This window comes from Anas acuta, chromosome 3, assembly GCF_963932015.1.
Source record: "Anas acuta chromosome 3, bAnaAcu1.1, whole genome shotgun sequence".
Classification (NCBI taxonomy): Eukaryota; Metazoa; Chordata; class Aves; order Anseriformes; family Anatidae; genus Anas; species Anas acuta.
The window spans coordinates 57720670-57740261 of NC_088981.1; the positions used below are offsets into that span (position 1 = coordinate 57720670).

Consider the following 19592-nt stretch of genomic DNA (forward strand, 5'->3'; position numbering starts at 1 on the left):
GGCACAACACTTAATAAAAAATGTATGTGCAATTAATTGCTCTATCTTATTTTAATAGCATTATTCCTAACTACTGTTGATTTACTGCTACATATAAGTCACTATTTATTAAAGTGACTATTTATTAAAGAAAGTGATCAGCGTTGAGGCCTGGAGACAAGACAGAACAAAAAATGAAAAATTATGTTTCATATTGAGATAATGACAGATAGTACCTCAGGGAGAGGGGAAAACAATTGAAGTGGAGACATACAGAAGATAAAATCCATGTCTGCCACAGAACTGACAACATTTTACAGGCTTTGTACTGTAAGGTATATGCTCCACTTTTCTGGGGAAGAGCAAGCAAGACAATTTTTCACATTCTTCAGTTGTGTGCTTTGTTTGCTATCACTGATTTTATGAAGACATCTGAGGTTATCCTGAGTGTCAAATATTTAAGCTAAATCCACTATCTTAGCTCTACATTCACCCTGAGTTTCCTTACCAGATCTGGTTCGAAAATGGAGCTGTGATTAAATATTGGTGAATAATTAATGCCCCAAAGTCCAATAACCAAATGAATGTCAAGTGTGGATGTAGTCCCTGTCCAAAATAAATTCTCAACCTCTTCTAAAGATTCCTACAGAGAAATCTTACTAAACACTGTTTTATTTATACCTTGAAATGTCACTTGGAAAAATCAAAACTGTAGTAATACAAAGCAAATCCTGCAAGCAGTACAGTTGTACAAGAAACAGAGAACACTGAAAGGGATCTTTAAGCAATTTACCTGGCATTGCTAGAGAGTAATCAACTGTATCTGTGACTGAATGGAAAAGCTGGGCCTGAGAAGCCTTCTTGAGCTGGTAAAGAAAGCCTGCCAGTGCCATCAAGTTTAACTTGTCAACAGCATCTTCAAAGAGCCTGTGACAAAAAGAACAGAAACCAATTGAAAAATTCATGACACAGAGACTTAAATGTGCGTATAAGAGGAAAATCCTTATGTGTCAATAGCTTCAGTGTGTTGCCTCTGGCAAAACATTGGTTTATAAGGGGTTTCTTTATTTATATTGTGCTACAGAAAGACTTTGATACAGAAATATCAATTGGAGAGTGGGAAGCAGAGTGCCGTAGGACCAACCAGAACCTTTGCAATATTCAACTGCAGCACTAAAACAAAAAGCCACTTTTTCAAAGAATCACTGGTTCTCCATTACTTTATCTGCCATAAGCAGTTTGCGAACAGTGATTCAGAAAATTGAGAATATGCTCAGTCCTCACAGTTAACATCATCATAGCTTCAGTGACTTTAGAGTTGCCGCAGTTTGTTCCATCTGAAAAGCCCCTTACATGAAAACAAATTAATTTAAGCATTAAACTTAAAGTGGCTGTATCTGAATTGCTATTTAGGAATATAAACAGTTGTTATTTTCAGCTGCAATGAGCATTTATGATTTAAGAGTTAAAATATGTGCCTTTTAAAGCAGTGAAATTTTGCTTAGATAGGAGGTAGGTTTCTGCAGAGATCACAAACAAATTCACATGGTACAGCCAGAATTACAATTTCCTGCTGCTGCTTTTCCTGAAGAAATTTCTATTGTCCTGGGAAACTAGGCATTGAGTCCTAATGATGTCTGCACTGAAGGAACAAACCTGTGTCCTAAAATTACAGTACTGCTGTTATTTAATCCTTGGAACGAGGCTGGAATCATGAGCTTAGTGAATAAAAGGTACCGTCCATGCACAGGATCAAACAGCTAGATAGCTGACACAACAGGATATTAGAAGCAAGCAAAACCAGGAAGTTTTCAACTGTATCCTTGGCTGACAAATAAATGGCAGAAATAGCAAGAAAAAAGTCTGTGACACATCAGTCTGCAGACTGTGCTGTAGGGACATTTAACCTAGACAGTCTGTGACCGTGCATGGCAGCTTTCCCTCCTGCAGCACCTTGGGGCAGGCTGACAAGCTGTCCACATTGTCTTGACATTCCTAATTGACATTGGTCTTGACAACTACATTTTTGTCTGCTCTAAGGAGCAAAGACAATAGATGAATGTACATGCCAGCAATAAATCTTCTACTCCCAGGATGCATGTGATTTACATGGCATATTCACGGTTGTGTATGCACGGACATACTCAGCCCAGTGCTTCCACAAAGCGGGGCAGGTACAGCAGAGGTGCAGAAAGGCAAGAATTTTAGGAACTGCTGGTAGTGACACGCATGTAGCTCTCTTGTGAAACTCAACTGAAACAAGTAGCTGCAGCAGACATAAAAATCAGGCCCCACTGCACCACAGAAAGGTCTATTTCATCTTGTCCTGTGAACACAGACTCTAGTCATGCTTTTACCTATCAGCTTGTGTGGAGAGTGTGAGAACAGCCTTGGCAGCACTGGTCCCACACAGCAGGCTGCCCCCACGGAAGTCGAAAGCTCTGCCCTTACTGCTCTCCTTGATGAGCTCCTGGATGGAAACCGGCTGAATAACAGGATTGCTGCTGAGGGTGGTCTCTTGCTCAGGCGTCAGTTCCTGGGGAGACTCCCCCAGCTCCGAGTCTGGTTGCAGGCCTCCAGGTGCCTGCTGTGACTGGGTGATGGTAAGGGAGGGCTGGGAAGCACCATCGCTGAAGTGGGTGTGCTCCAGCGTGCTGATGTACTCACACACCCTGCGAACAAGCAGGAGAAGGAAAAGATGGATAAACACCCCAGAACATCAACTCTTGTATCCCTAAAATCAGAGGGCTCGCTGAAGAAATGCTTGGATCTGTACTCCAGAAGGAGAGTGTAAGTGAAGCTCTCAGCCAGACCCAATACAACCGTAGGTAACTTGTCTTCTTATAGTCTAAGAAGTAACTTGTCTTCTCTGTCTTTCTTTGGCCTCCCATGCTTCTCAGCAGCAAACAGCTTAGCTGAGGAGCCTGAAAGGACTTTTAGGTTCCTGGGTCTGCAACAGTTTTCTGGTAATGCTGAAATTTCTAAACATTGATTTGAAGTTTCTAAGCATTGATTTCAACTCTAAGCAGTGGTGAAAAGAAGTGTCTTTTCTCTTACACATAATAACAGTTAATTCACTCTGATACTTGATATACAGAAAACTACCAGAGTATGTAAAGTCTTTAGTCTCATTCTGGTACTTTCAGGCAACATGGTATAAATTCGGTTTCTTTTGGGAAAGCTGCTGAGTACCTGAACACATGAGGCCAGCAGTCCTGATTATGGCTTCCCATCTCCAGGCCCACGTTAAGGACTGCATCCATACACAAAACATGAGCAGTGTGTAGGCAGACTCCCTGCACTTTCCCCATCTGCTCCAGTTTCTGCTCCACTTTCTGTTTCACTGCAGCATGAAAAATAAAAAGAACGTTACCTTATTCAGCTTTTCAACAAACATTTGTTTGGATATATGGTGGAGGTAAACGCATACAGTCTGAAAGCTACAAAAAAATGGGGATTTCAGACAAAAAACAAACCACAGCACCCCATTTCTTCTTCATAAACATAGGGCAGTTTTAAAATTAAAATTCCATTTGGATTGATTTTATTAGCATGAAAAATCAGTCTGAGACTGACACTCCTCCACCCCCAAATTCACATCTTGTTGCCCACAGAACAGATGCAGCATTGCCATCAACATTACATGTTTCTCTTTGGAGCTGGCTGGATTTTTATTTATTATTACCAAAATCTTCTTTGCTACAGAAAAAAGGGTTTACTGATTTTACATCTATTTCCATATGAAATTGTCATCAAAGAGCTTTTGGTAATAGATACTCTGTCAAAGCAAAATTAATCCTGATCTGAACTACCAAGCATTTGGATCTCATTCTTTTTCATGAGAATCTCTGAAATTTTCATGTTGCATTGGATTTGAAACAAATTTTGAAGCTTTTTAGGCTTTCATAAAACAGATCTGTTGGCCTCTGGCCACCACTGCTGCCTCCTCTTTGACTCAATGTGGCCTGGCCAACTTGCTCCAGTTATATCAAGCAGAGTGATCCCAACACAGATTGTGCTCAGGCCTATTCAGTTTTGCTTTCTCTACTGAGTCACCAAATTAAAGTACCAGGCAGGGTCATTTGTGCAACACTATGTTCTGTTATTTTTTTTTTTTGTCATTAGAAATCAGATGTTATCTCGTTTCCCACCAGGCATCAGAGACTACAATTGACTTTACTGAATTCCACTGTTATAGGGATGCAGAACTTTTAAGTTGTTTTATCTTTTTTTTTTTTCATTTAACATGATTTGGAAAATTTAAAATATTTGATGATGAGAAAAGCAAGCAGGATGTACAGACAAATCAAGGAGAAGGACGCAAGCTCAGTTTCTGTTACCACACAGCACATTATCAAACTACTGTTTCTCTGATGCCCTCTGGTTGTACCAATATCATAATTTGTAGAAAGTGCAGGTTTCAAAATGCAGTTAGCCTTATCCGTTGTTTTACTGATTTAAGTTCTCTGCTTCTGTGTATAGCAAAGTACCTTTCAGCTGCATCTCTGCAGACAATGTGAGATAAGGTGAATCACTTAATCACATTGTTACCTTGAGCTATAGCATCACTGGGCTCTTGGATTTCTTTCTCCTCTTTCTCTTCTTGGACGCAGGAGGCAGCAGCCATTTGCGCAAGAGCAGATGCACAGTTAGCAGCAACACCTGTAAAGCAGCAACACAATGTTGAACCAGCATTTCCTCCCCATCCCCATGCAATCTGAGCAACAGTTTGTGTCAAGGGAAAGATGGATGCACTTGTCTATGCGGTAGGTTAGAGGGGCTCCAAGGGGAGTTCTATAGTCCAGGTTCCTTGATCATCCTAGACCAGAACAGGATGCTGCTTTTCTCTCTCCCAAATTAATTCAATCGAAGTTATCCTAGTTTACAAGCCTGCCATGACAACCCACATGCAGCAGTACCTAGAGCACAGCTCAGCCGGGCTGCCCTCCTCAGTCCATCCAGGCTCACACAGATGGAGTCCTTCTCCTTTTGGTTCTGCTCCTTGGCTCCTTCTGCTCCCAAGATGAATGCCAGCCCTTTGGAGCTGCCTGCCATGCGACCAGTTAGCGGTGTGGACAAGGTGTCAATCATGTTCTTCCAACAGCCAATTAAGAGGTATCGGGCAAAAGCAACTCCTGGAGTGAGAAATGCATTACTACTACTACTGGAAAATGACTTAATAGCATTGGTGGTTAAAAAAAAAGAAGTCGTAATTATTCTATGCATACTGGACTGTCTATCTGATTCATGTGTAGGATGTACTGACATACTTCCCTCAACCCTTAAATTGCCCCTTTAAAACCCAATTTTTATAAGTTTATGGTATAAAACAATGCATTGTCAGCAGATACACTTGTACTTACAGTACAGGCTCAATACCTGCAACAACAGAATCATCTGTCTTCCGGTTTTGGGAAAGAGGAGATTGGGCTGAAGCAGATGCCATCAATTGGCCACCAATTGTACTGCTTCCCAAGCCATCGATGTCTGCCAGAATATTAAAAAAACACAAACAGATTACTATGCAACACGCAACACACAGATGACATAGAGAAAGCATCTCTTACTGGTTCCTTGTTCAAATAGGTTCTAGTGCTCTTGATTTCTCAGGTATGTCTTTTAGTTCCTCTCTTCTGGCAGCCTTGTGAAGCCTTGCTATAAACATAAGCTGTGGCACCTTATGCTTTGCCCAGGATAACCAACCTTTTCTTGGAGAAGGGAAATAACCCACTCAACAAAAGTTACACAGTCAACAGAACTCTTAGTAAAGATTTCATGGTATTTCTTACAGTTTAGAGCCTCCTTAAATCTCTGTATTTCTGAGTATTTAATTTCAAGTCTTGCTAAATCCTGTTACTGTGTGTTCCTAGACACACTGGGATCCTATGTCCTAAATGGGATTTTTAGTAGACTTATATGGGTTCAATCTCAAAAGAAACGCAACTCTTTCTCCAACACAACAAGATTATCTTTGTAACACATAATTTAATATTAGGGGCATCACATTGATTTGCTTTCTAGAAATTCCCCTCTCTCTCTTCTCCACACAATTCACAGCTATTATTTTTCTGAAGTGTTTTCTTCAGCTTTTCAACTGACTATTTATCACTCAACTCAATATTTAAAGGCAACTCTGAGCTCAAAATGATCTCAAACTCTGAGCTCAAAATGAGCTCAAAACCTCTCAGAGCATTGTTCTTTGATGGCGTTGCTCTTTGTTAATGAAGCCAGTGTTCTCCCTGCATACAATGTTTTAATTACCTCATCATAATCATACCATACATACATTCAAACAGTGCATTTTATATCAGTACTGTATCATAGACATCTTGCTGCCTTTCAGCAGATCCCATTTAATTTTTCTCCTCAAATGAAGCTAAGGATTGTTTTTCAGCACTTGTTAGAGGTGCTGCGGGTCTTCAACTTCTTACTACTGCCATTTGGCATACCTCTGGCATAGCACAAATCTGAACCAAGGGGAGCCCAATCTTTGGAAGGCTTCCAGGATCAGACTCCACTACTTGTATTTGTATTGCACCACAGGCATACTGAAATGGCTTCGCTACGACATCAAGAAAACAGCAGCCTTATTGCTTGTCATTAACAGGTACCAAGCCTACCATAGTTAAAGCTGAAAGAATTAAAATAACTTTGGTTCAGCGAACAAATCTACCCTTCCTGTCTCCATTATACTTTTAGTTATTTAAAAACAAAACAAAACAAAACAAACAAACAAAAAAAAAAAACACAAAAAAAACAACCACAGTATGTTATTTTCTAAAGGTAAGCAAAGTTTGTATTATTTTACAGATAGGTTTTTAGGAGTAATAGTAGGTTACTGGATCCAAAAGTATGTAAAGAAGCATATTTCTTCCTGAAAAAAATGCCTGAAGTCTATCTGTACCTCTTGAAGTATCAGGCAGCCACCTTTCTGAGAAAATAACAGAACCATTTTTTTGGCTGTATCTTGATTATTCATCTCAATTAGCAAACATTCCTCTGCAGGCAATAAAGAGGGGGTTCTGCTCCTTTGGATCCTGATAATTAACTTTGGGACACTGCCATCACACAGATGGTATTGTACAAGTCAAGACAACAGGACATTCCAGTCTGTTCAGCTTTGGATGCCACTGGCCACAGAGAATCAAGACTACTACTAAATTTCAGGGGTTTTGTTTGTTTTTAAACCCAGGCTCCGAAAGCTTTCTGCCTGATTCAGAACATGCACTTAGTATCTGCTGCAGCTGAGTCTGATTCTTTCTTTACTTGTACTTGAGCGAAACACCACACATTGAATGATTACACGCTATTCTGTACGCAACGGAGTGAAGCAGTGTGCTGTTGTAGCTTTAGACACATGTTTGGAAGTTATTCCCTGATATCAAAATATAGTACTGACCAGTCAGCATGGTGATAAGTGGAAGGCTGTGCTCTTCAGGGCTTCCCCAGTATCCAGCTTCCCCCAGCATGTTCCTTTCTAGTACCTGGTGGTACAGCTCTTCAACCCAGGCCTGGGAAAACACCATCAACACTCCGCTGGACTGAACCTGCTTCATGAACTCTTTCTGCAGACAACCATAAAAAGCCAGATGTAAGACAACAGTAAGTCCTATAGCATGAGCTTCAGGCACTAGATCCATTCCTGTGCATAACATAACGCAGGAGTAAAAATGCAATTATAGAAAAATAAGAATAAACCGAGGATCACAACGGCTGCCCTTAAAGGAAGTTCTGAGTTACTGATTTGCTCTTGCAGCTGCTGAAAAGCATACCAGAACTGATGATGATGGTCATAACCAGTTGTTTTTAGTATTTCCTATTATCTTACGCGAGAAATTCAGCAGGAATGGTACTTTTTGACAGAATGTTTAGGCTTGTTCCATATATGTTTTTCCTTGGTTTTGGATTATTGTTTTTTTTATTTCTAGGGAAACTAGAATGACTCACCTTCAACAGCTTAGTTGAGAAGCAAAGATTCAAGTTTTAGAATGCCTGTAGCCTCTAAAACAATTTAAAACAAAACAACAACAAAACCTGAGGAATCCCAGGTGTCACAAAAATTACCAGTTACATGACTAAAACCTAATTATCTCACTCAAACTTCTCATGTCTTCATCTATGTAAACACAAAGCTAGTATTAAGCAATAAATTTGTCATTATGCTCAAACAGAGTTGCAAGATTAAGGTATGTCCCTTGACAGTGTGCACTAACAATACTTGCTCCATTACACAATGGTAATGAAGATTTGTTTTGCAGATGAGGTATCCATCAAAATGACTGTTACTGTAATGATCATCAGTAAGCAGCATTCATTCCCCCTGAATTTCAGAGAAGCTGTGTAATTCAGAGGCATGACATTTATCATGCAAGATTCATAAGTAGCATGGAGAATGCTTCATTTGCAATTATTATTTCTCCACTTAGCAAGCAGCATGAAGAACATTTATGTGTGGGCTGCTTTATGTGAAAGGAAACAAAACAGTTTTTTCAAAACAGTTTTCCTGTATTCCATAACTCACCAGCAACACAGGGGCTTGGGCAGGCTTCTTCCTGTAGTAATCCGAGTTGGCCAATTTTAGGTTCAGCAGCAGAGTATAATGTGAGACCATGTAGAGGCTGTCTGCATTCATCAGAGTCTGGAAGCTGAAATTTGGGTTTCCCTCAAATCCTGGTGAGTGCATCATACCTAACAAAAACACCATGTGAGCTCTCACATTTAACAGAGAATTGGCCTGGAAAAAAAAATCAGAAACTAACCCTAGCATTTCAGCAGCGACAGATTGCTAGAATAGTTAATGAATCATCAGTAGAAGTGACTCTATTAAATGAACTAGAGTAGGGAGCAGAAAACTAAATAGTCCATCTAGAATGCAGTGCTGCAAGGGAAATTGAACACTCCAGTCACAGTCCAGCAAAGCAGCAACAAGCTTAATTTGAAAGACATGAATAGTCATCAGGATGACTGCCAGGTACAAAGCAAAGGGCAGGATATATCTACAACACTAACCAGAAAGGTGAGCTGGGAAGGGAAAGAGGCAAAGCCTGTGTACTTATAGGAAACTGAGCATACGTTGTACCAAATGGTGCTAATGAGGGACAAAGCTCCTTTAACTTCCCAGCAAATCGGTACCAGATAAATGAGTTGTTGGATGGGACTGGAGTGCTCAGTACCTTGCAGGATCAGGCTGCAATCATCATCCTTTCCATGGCCTAGAGGTACGTGGACAAATATTTAGGGTCAAGCTGGCTGGGACTTGTTACAACTCCAAGCCCTGCTTAGTTCATACAAGACCTGCTTTCTAGACAGCTGAGCACTTGCAGCTTTGTCAGCCCCAAAAGCCATCGTCTGAAAGCGCTCAGTACTCCTGAAAACACTATTTGTATGAAACTACTCCCCTACAACCAGGCCCAGTGGTTCAGTGCCTCCTTCCCAGGTGGAATGGGCAGCACATACATTTTTGTTGGAGTTAGCTGCCCTACTGGTAGAAAAAAATACATGGAGTATGAGAAATACTTAATCAAATCCCTGGGATCTGTCGTTTGAGACATGAAAAATCCAGAAATGTTTGACTCCCTCCCACCATGAACCACAGTACTTCATGGTTTTCACAACTGTGAAATCCATTCATTTAACATCAATTAGGGAAAATTAAGGAGTGAGCTTCCTCCTAGAGGAACATTTGAAATGAAACAAAAACAACAAAAACAAAAAAAACAGCTTCCAAGGTTAGTTACATGATGAAGCAAAGCTGTGTCATTTGGTAGCTGCTGAAGTGGTTTTCTGTGAACATACTCCTCCCACCACAAAGCTCATGCCTGTTCTTAGACAAAATACAACAAACCATTAACAGTAAGAAAAAAAATAAATAAAAAATAATCCACACACAGAAAAGAAGCAAATGTTTTTCTTGCCTCGTGAGGGTTTGAAAGCTCTGTGCTGCTGCCTTCTCGGACTTTCCACTGACGTCACTTTGGGGGCGTGGATAAGGTGAATAACTGTTTGAGGTTGGATTTAGAGAGAGAGTAACTGTTCCAGGGTGGGTCCAAAAAATGAACAACTCTTTCAAGGGAGCAACCTTTGTGGAAGAGGGGTGAGAGGGCTGGCCACACACTACATCCACACGGACCTCCGCGCGTTTGCGGTAGGTTTCTTGTGGTGAATGTTAACGGAGAATCTTTGCCTAGTCCCAAAATCACAACCTGGTACTTCAAAGGAGGCCTATGAGTAGCTGGGGTGACCCCACCACTCAAATTAAAGATGCTTTTTAACATGTTAGTGGGTGGAGGAACATGATATAGATGTAGCTAAACTATGCTGTTTTGATGTTTGATGTCTCTTAAATAAGTACCTCAGGAACTACAATCAGCTACAGTAAAAAAAAAAAAATAATTCAAAGTAGAGAGGTATATATAAGAAAACGTGGGACAATTACTTAAAAAAAGCCCACCTGTGTACAGTTGCACATAAAAGTGGCTAGTACCAATACAGTATGTCTTTGAGCACCCAGAAGTGTTTGTAAAAAATCAGACCCCTATCTCCCTCTGAAATACTGGAGAACAACAAGTTACATTTGACAGAAGCTCAGCTCTCAAAGGGAGAGGATCAGCTGATGGGTAAACTTGCACTAATGCCTAACAACATAAAAACCTTGCCACTAAAAGCTGTGGAATCAGAACTGAAACAAGATGCTTAAATTTTTGCTATGACTATTAACACAACGGCACACAATTGCTAGAAGTAATTCCTTGATGCTGCAGTTCATGACAGTAGTTATGCCTGAATTAAGATAATACTGATCATCCAGTTTAATTACAAAAATCTGCCAGCCACAGCAAACAGTGAGGTTAGCACACTGTCTTAAAGGAGACAGCTCATTTACATTGGCAAGGTCAAAGGGGGTCCACATCAAATGCAAATAATATTTTGTGCAAGTCAACACAAAATTAAGAATTTTCAGACATTTCAGTATTTTTAGGTAGACATTGCATTCCAGTGTCACGAAGGGATTTTTTTTTCGCATTGGTTTTATCTAGCAACAAGTAAGGAGGCGCTTTCTAAGGGAAGATCATAACCAGCTGAAAATGGCTTTTAACCAACTGACTTGCAAATCTTACTTTTATTTTAACTCTTTAGCGTCACTTTTTTTCCATGCTTATGCTCCTGTGCCAATGCCTCAAATTCCTACCTCCTTTCACTGTGCTTCACCTATGAAAATACAACATTGCAACACTGTTTAAGCACCTAGCTTGTAGGAAAGACTGCTAAATTGTGTACTAACGTATTTCCCCCTCCAACATAAGAAAAACTGATGAACGAATCAAAGCAGCTAGGTAAAGACTCAGAAACATAAAAATACTTATTTCTGTCCTGTATGGTCCCAGAACTGCACCTGTCTCTTGTTCTCAACTTGGATTTTAACTGCTACTCATACTTCCTAATGCATTCTTCAGGAATTATACATGAAAAGACATTGTCCATAAAAGTAGTAGGACCATTTTTTTTATATTCATCACCTAATTTGTGTATCGAATTTCTGGTGCTAATGAGGAAGCCCTGGAGTAAATACTCCCTGTGAGAGTACTGATGAACTTCTGCTTAAAAGGGCTGTTTTCAGCTGTACTGGGTCTCGTGCCAGGTTTCTGTCTGAAACATGAACTGCACAGACCTTTGTGAGAGTTCAGAAGTATCCCTCTTACAGAGGGAAAACACTAAGATACATCTCATAGCCGTAAAAACAGCAGTAACTTGTTATTGTATTTGTCCGTGATTCCTTTCTGAGTGATATCTTGTCCATTACTTCACCAAGTCAGACTAGAAATGTGGTGCACATTTTTAAATAGAGGGTTAGCCACGTGGCTGCCTTACTTAGGAATGCAAAGGGCTTTCCTCAACTCAATGGCCTAAGTCCATGACGGTATCTTTTTAAGAGAGAAACCAGGAATTATGGACTTAATGCAGAAATTAAGTAATATCCTTATATCTTTGGCACTGTATTAGTCGTACTGAATGATAACTGAAGATGCACTTAGCCTTAAGAACTGGCAATCTGTTAGGTCTACCTCTTCCAACACTTTAAAATCTTCTAAAGGGATTTGACAGACAAAAGGTTAAGAGAAAATAAGTTTTTTGCTATCAGGCAAACAAAAGTTAGAGCAAGAGTTCTAGTCCTCATCTTTTGCTAAAACCTCACTATTTTACAGGAAAAATAAATTCTTTGTGACAGGAAAGATGCTCCTGAACACCTCAATTAAGAATGTAGTTAATATTAATGTCCCTTTTAAGATACCTCATTTCTGTGATATAAAAAGGCTACTGTGTTTCTTACAAATGTCATTTACTATCTTCCTGACTTAGGGAAGGGCTTATTTGGGCAGCAGTTAAAAGGAATATCAGGAATATCAACTTTGTGTGGTTTTATCAACACATTCACCCAGCTTCATATCTAAATTATGCTGTATGATGATGGAAGGCATCCCTTCTGACTCCATATCAGTAATGTGTGTGAGAGCACAAATGAATGAAGCAATGATTAGGAGAGGAGTGATGGAAAAGGCAGTTGTGGTGAATTAAGAAACAGAGAAATATATTTTAATGAACATTTCCACCTTGGCCACTGTCAGGAAAAAGAAACCTTTCTGAAAATACGTATATTTGTACACATCTCAAATATACTATCAACATGACAAACTTGCCTTTGCATAGCCCTTTTTTGTTTGATTGACCAAGTTAAGATCCCAAAGAATCTAACCCTGAAAGAAGAGCAATTATTTCATCTCTTGAAAGGTAAAATCTTTAACTATTTTTCACTGGGACTGGGCTTTGAGCTTCAGATTTCTGACATAGATAGCAGCATAAAATAAGAGAGAAAAACAGGAACTGCTCCTCTTCTCTTATTTGTTCAACAGCTTACTGTTGTGGGATTCTTATCATCTTCTTTTTACGGCTTGGGTTTACTAACAGTAATAAAGTAATATATTAAGCAACTTGAATCCCTTTCAAAATGGGTGATGGTCCTCCCCATTCCCCAGTTTTCACACTAAGGGGCAACCCCAACCTCTCCCTCCTAATGACAGCACATGCAAATTTTGTCAAAAGATCTTCACAAACCCGTGAAGAGGTATCTCACTATAGAAAAATTGATTTTTCTATTAACTGAGGACATAATCCAAAGTCTTCTAAGAGTGGATTGATCTCCCTTTGAATCATCATCTGCATATTTAATTTGCTTCGCCCTAAATGAAATGTGCTATTGTAGACGAATGTGCTTTGTAGAGCACAAACCACATTATTCTGAATATGTTCTCTGAAGATGAACTCCCACAAGAGAATCTGTGTACAGTGCTGTAACAGTGTGCATATTGGTTAGACAGTAAATATTTGCTTGCAAACCTGAGCAGAAAGTTGAAGAGAAGCTCTGCAGTGCTCCGTCTACCTCCTCTATGCTGGGGAGAGCTATAAGCCGAGGAAGAAGAGCTTCAAGCGACTGGATGAACAGCCGTGCACTGTGCTGGTCTGCTTCCTGGTTTTTCAGCAATTTCAGAGAGAGAGCAGCACTACGTAAGGACTTCTGACCTGGACAGTCCCGTGGTGTCTGCTCCTCATCGGCCAGGGAGCAATTGTCAGAGCCTATGTCCGAAACATCTGACCGGCCAGAGTCCTTCTCTGCTGCCATGGAGTACTGATCGCATGAATCAAACTCAGTCCTAGAAAGATCTTGGTCGTCAACACTGAAGTTACTTTCACTGTATCTGGATCCATAGGACCGGGTCTTGCAGTCCACTGATAAGAAGTTAGTTATATCTGGATAGACTATGGTGTGGCTTCTCTGAACGACATCTGGCTGGTCAATGGTTTCTGACTCTGGTTCTCTGTAATGAATCTCTTTGCTTTCATGTGCAGCTGGAGATGACAGCGAGTTTTTTTGACTTTCTGGATTATCCTCTGGAGTTGTCTGTCCCATATCCCCTTCCAAAGTGGTCTGACCAGTGTCTGTGGTAACACTAATGCTAATATCAGGACTCTTCTCATTTCCTGATTCCCAGGCAGGATTTTCTGAGGACAGGATGCGCCTCTGCCACCGAAAGTCAGCATCGTTGATCTCCATGGAGTCCCTGCTCGTCTCGGTCCCATCCTTCAGTTCTTCTTGGCGCCGTAGGAGCAAATGGACCTGCTCCTCACTAAGACCCCTGCCTTGGCTTAGCTCATCCAATGCTCCGAGCAGGGCAAATACACACGACACTGAAGCATAACATGCTTCAATACCACCCTTGATGCATGCTTCGGTCATCCCATCCATGATACTACAATTAAAACAGAGAGCTTTTCTAAGAGATGCAGCCTATTTAGTGAGCTCATTGCAGTCATCCAACACCATCCCTCCACAGACAAGGAAAAAAAAAATTCATCCTGTAAGACTACTTTTGAGAAAGACAACTAGTATTACACAAATAATTACATCTCCCAGGTGGACATGGCCATTCTGTAAACGGACTGACGACCAAAGAAATAGTTACTGTACATTTGTATGCACAGCATATTTTCCCTTACAGACAAGCCCTTACACTGGAAAAACAAAAACACCCAATTGAAACTAAATATAAAGTCACATGAGTCTTGAAAATTATCTTATTGTCAAGATACATTCTTTATAAGGACTGAGAATGCTTTTTGCCCAATTTGACATTTAAATTTGGATCAAATTTTTTGACCTTAGTACTTCCAAATAAGCATGATTACTTCATTGAAAGGTTACTACCCGAAACCTAGAGTTTCCAGCTGTTAAACAATTTATTACAGGGTATTCTGGTAAACTCCCCAAGGTGGTTACCTATGGCTTTACAAACAGGCCCAGACTCACTTCAAACCAGAGAAAGCTTTTACTCGTCTCATATTTTCACAGCTTATTTAACCCTGACTAATTTTTGGATATGCTTCAGAAGGTACAACTGTTTAACCATCATGTGTGCACACGTTTAAGAGAGAAGAGGCTAAAAGAGGAAACAAGGCATACAGCTTGAGAAGATCCAGATGGGACTTCCTTTTAGAAATAGACCTCTTCCTGGATTCTGACTCAGAAGAGCAGGGCCCTGCCAAATCACAAAGCCTCCGAGGACTGCCAAGTATCTGAAAGGAAATAAAGCAGAAGTTACTAGAAGGTGATTTAAGCATCTTTTAAATATAATGAGTCATAATTCTGTCAAGTCCTGGAACCTGAGGTAGCAGCACTGTAAATTCTCTCAGCGAAGGAAAACAGCACACTAATGTTCTATGTATTAAAGGTATCCTTCTTCTTTTTAAAAGGAGAAATACAGATAGAGAAAAACAGCATATGCAACATGAATCACACACAAAATGTTCTCCAGTGCTTTACGTTTTTGACTGAATATGCTTCAGCTGAACTGCACACAAGACGATCTCTATGCCAAAATACAGAGCAAGTATCTTGATTATTTTATATTATATACTGAAGAGAGCCTTGCTCTTCAGTCACCCAGTTACAAAATGGTAGTCATTTCCTTCTGACTCAGCCTGCTGGGTGGCAAGGCCTGTTAATGCCAATCAGGACATACAGGGAGAAAGCACATTAATGAGCAGAAAGAGACAACATATCCTGCAGAGAAAAAACATTTTCCTAAAACTTCCTGAAAATGTATTGCAGATTGTCACGTTGCTATTGTTTAAAATTAGAGGAAAGCAACTGCCAGCAATGACTGTGAGTTCAGACAGCAACCCAGTGGGTGGCTGTGTGGTGTCAGGAGAGATCTTCAGATGCAGAGCAGCCTATCTATGTACAGCTAGAGCAAAAACCTAAAAAGGACTGCTGTTCATCAAATTATGTAAGATGCATTGCATTCCACAACATGAGAAAAAGGCTGCTCATGTGAAATGGAAAAGCCCAGGATTTCAGCTGCTGCTCAAAGAGGTCTCACACACGTTGTCACAGATACTGGGTGATAGGCCAGAAAGGACTGTTCTTGGCATGGCCACTGGAGACATTCCAGATATTGTAATACAGCTCAAGGAAACAGCATTTCAAAAACCTGACACAATTAAAGCATATGCTTAACTTAATGTCTAGCATACTATACTGTGAGGATGTCTCCTTCTAGAGGGAGCAGAGAGTGGGGAAAGATGCCAAAGAAGTTGAGAAGAGGATCACTACACTGTATCTCATCCAAAAGAGCAGTCATGACTCAGTGATAAAGGCCTCCTCCATGCAGTACCACAGCATGAACAGAGTTGCCATAGCAGCTTGCATTATGGAGACAAATATAGCTATTATGATTTGTAAAACTGTTTGTCAGAGTGGCTTTGATGTCAGAGCTGTGCTCAGAAAGGGCAACTTCAACATCCCTAGTGCTAAAGAATGGAACGGACAGGTATGTGCATCTCACCAACGTTTACCATTAAACAAACGTTTTGCTTTATTTGCCTGGATTTGCACCTGCGATTATCCTACCTCTTTCATGATTTTGATGGCTTCTACTCGGTGCTGAGGTGGCGGGTAAAGCAGCATGCGGTGATACAGAGACTGCAGCACGGGCTTCATGGATTCCACCGACCCCACCAGCCGAACCAGCTCGGCTGCAATGTAGTAGATGGTCCGTGCAACAGGCCCGCTAAGGGCAGGTGCCGTGGATGAACAGCCTGAACCCCGGCCGTGATCAGAGACCCCTGAGGAAGGCGAATCTGCCTCAAGACAGATGCTGCTGTGGGCAGAGGTGATGGTTTTGTCGTGGATCGGATTTCCCAGGATTACTACTAAGGCTGGACACAGTTGCTTCCTGAGAAAAAGAGAAAAAGCAGCAGATGGTAACTGTAAAAAAACCTCACAGGAACAGACTGAAAATAACCCACAGTTAAATGAGATACACACTCTTGTTTTAATGATCAGTCAACAGCAGTGGTTAGACTGAATAACAAACTGTGCCAGGCTCTTTTAATCTCCCAAGCATCAGCATACTAGTATGTATGGAAATACTTTTGGGTGCTTTATAAACACGATGCCGATTTTGTAAGGTCATTAACTGCACCATGCTGTCCTTCACAGGATAGTGTACCTGCCTCTTTAATTGGCTGCAACCTCCCTCAAGGTAGGAATGCTGGTTTTCTCCTGCCAGGTGTATTTTCTTCTGTCCAATTGGGAACTTTAAAAAAAACAAAAACTGACCAAATGAAACACAATCTCTGTTAACTAGAAGGCCTGATGTTCCATAACTGACCTGAACATGCAAGTATTTTAGTAAGCACCCTTAGTTGCGAGCCTCTGTTTTGATCACAGAATCTTTGATTACAGAATCACAGAATCTCTAGGTTGGAAGAGACCTCAAGATCATCGAGTCCAACCTCTGACCTAACACAAACAGTCCCCACTAAACCATATCCCTAAGTTCTACATCTAAACGTCTTTTGAAGACTTCCAGGGATGGTGACTCCACCACCTCCCTGGGCAGCCCGTTCCAGTGCCTAACAACCCTTTCAGTAAAGAAATTCTTCCTAACATCTAACCTAAAACTCCCCTGGCGTAACTTTAGCCCATTCCCCCTCGTCCTGTCACCAGGCACATGGGAGAACAGGCCAACCCCCACCTCACTACAGCCTCCTTTAATGTACTTATACAGAGCAATAAGGTCACCCCTGAGCCTCCTCTTCTCTAGGCTGAACAAGCCCAGCTCCTTCAGCCGCTCCTCATAGGACTTGCTCTCCAGGCCCCTCACCAGCTTCGTCGCCCTTCTTTGGACCTGCTCAAGCACCTCGATGTCCTTCTTGTAGCGAGGGGCCCAAAACTGAACACAGTACTCGAGGTGCAGCCTCACCAGAGCCGAGTACAGGGGGACGATCACCTCCCTAGCCCTGCTGGTCAACAGTGTTTCTGATACAAGCCAGGATGCCGTTGGCCTTCTTGGCCACCTGAGCACACTGCTGGCTCATATTCAACCGACTGTCCACCATCACTCCCAGGTCCTTCTCTGCCTGGCAGCTCTCCAACCATTCCTCTCCCAGCCTGTAGTTCTGCTTGGGGTTATTGCGCCCCAGGTGCAGGACCCGGCACTTGGCCTTGTTGAACTTCATGCAGTTGACCTCAGCCCATCGGTGCAGCCTATCCAGATCCTCCTGCAGAGCCTTCCTACCCTCGAGCAGATCGACACACGCACCTAGCTTGGTGTCATCTGCAAACTTACCGAGGGTGCACTCAATGCCGTCATCCAGATCATTGATGAAGATGTTAAAGAGGACCGGCCCCAGCACCGAGCCCTGGGGGACGCCACTAGTGACTGGCCTCCAACTGGACTTGGCTCCATTTACCACAACTCTTTGGGCCCGGCTATCCAGCCAGTTTCTAACCCAACGAAGCGTGCGCCAGTCCAAGCCAAGAGCAGCCAGTTTCTTGAGGAGAATGCTGTGGGAGACGGTGTCAAAAGCCTTGCTGAAGTCAAGGTAGACCACATCCACAGCCTTTCCCTCGTCCACCCAGCGTGTCACTTTGTCGTAGAAGGAGATCAGGTTCGTCAAGCAGGACCTGCCTTCCATAAACCCATGCTGACTGGGCCTGATCGCCTGCTTGCCCTGCAAGTGCCGCATGATGACTCCCAAGAGGATCTGCTCCATGAGCTTCCCTGGTACTGAGGTCAAACTGACCGGCCTGTAGTTTCCCGGGTCTGCCCTCCGGCCCTTCTTGTAGATGGGCGTCACGTTTGCTAGCCGCCAGTCAGCTGGGACCTCCCCCGATAGCCAGGACTGCTGATAAATGATGGATAGGGGCTTGGCCAGCTCCTCTGCCAGTTCTCTCAGTACCCTTGGGTGGATCCCATCCGGCCCCATCGATTTGTGCACATCCAAGTGCCGTAGCAGGTCACCAACCAGTTCTTCGTGGATGGTGAGGGCCACATCCTGCTCCCCATCCCCTTCCACCAGTTCTGGGTACTGGGTATCCAGAGAGCAACCGGTTTTGCCGCTAAAGACTGAGGCAAAGAAGGCATTAAGCACCTCTGCCTTTTCCTCATCTCTTGTAACTAAGTTTCCCCCTGCATCCAGTAAAGGATGGAGATTCTCCCTAGTCCTCCTTTTTGTGTTGATGTATTTATAAAAGCGTTTTTTGTTATCTTTAACAGCAGTAGCCAGACTGAGCTCCAGATGAGCTTTGGCCTTCCTAATCTTGTCCCTGCACAGCCTCACTACATCCTTATAGTCCTCCTTAGTGGCCTGCCCAATTTTCCAAAGATTATAAACCCTCTTTTTTCTCCTAAGCTCAAGCCACAATTCTCTGTTGAGCCAGGCTGGTCTTCTTCCCTGCTGGCTCATCTTTGGGCGCATGGGAATAGACCGCTCCTGTGCCATTAGGATTTGCCTCTAAAAGAGCGCCCAGCCTTTCTGGACCCCTCTGCCCTTCAGAACCGCCTCCCATGGGACTCCACCAACTACAGAAACTCAAAGTGTGCACTGTAACTCCTCACGTGCCACTAACCACACCACCCTTCCTTAAACTGTCTTTCTGCAGAACACTCAAGTGATTCCACACCAGCAGATCACTTCTCCTCACCAAAACAGTGGAACCAGAGCCAAAATCAACTCAGCACTTAGCTCAGCTGTTATTTCAGCTTTGCCCTCAT

General features: G+C 42.1%; 1 protein-coding gene across 9 annotated transcripts in view; it reads right to left on the minus strand.

The window, feature by feature from the left end:
* Window positions 1-19592, minus strand: part of ARFGEF3 (ARFGEF family member 3) — a 91368-nt gene that overhangs the window by 26572 nt on the left and 45204 nt on the right. For 7 of the 9 annotated variants that reach the window (XM_068677290.1, XM_068677285.1, XM_068677288.1 and 4 more), the window contains 12 exons: window positions 16442-16766; window positions 14993-15105; window positions 13372-14282; window positions 9894-9977; window positions 8501-8667; window positions 7379-7544; window positions 5359-5466; window positions 4899-5114; window positions 4531-4641; window positions 3172-3322; window positions 2337-2651; window positions 773-906 (listed from right to left, as the gene is read on the minus strand). In XM_068677290.1, coding sequence (XP_068533391.1) covers window positions 773-906; window positions 2337-2651; window positions 3172-3322; window positions 4531-4641; window positions 4899-5114; window positions 5359-5466; window positions 7379-7544; window positions 8501-8667; window positions 9894-9977; window positions 13372-14282; window positions 14993-15105; window positions 16442-16766 — 2801 coding nt within the window. The remainder of the gene's footprint in view (window positions 1-772; window positions 907-2336; window positions 2652-3171; window positions 3323-4530; window positions 4642-4898; window positions 5115-5358; window positions 5467-7378; window positions 7545-8500; window positions 8668-9893; window positions 9978-13371; window positions 14283-14992; window positions 15106-16441; window positions 16767-19592) is intronic. The other 2 variants (XM_068677287.1, XM_068677293.1) reach the window with 1 other exon arrangement.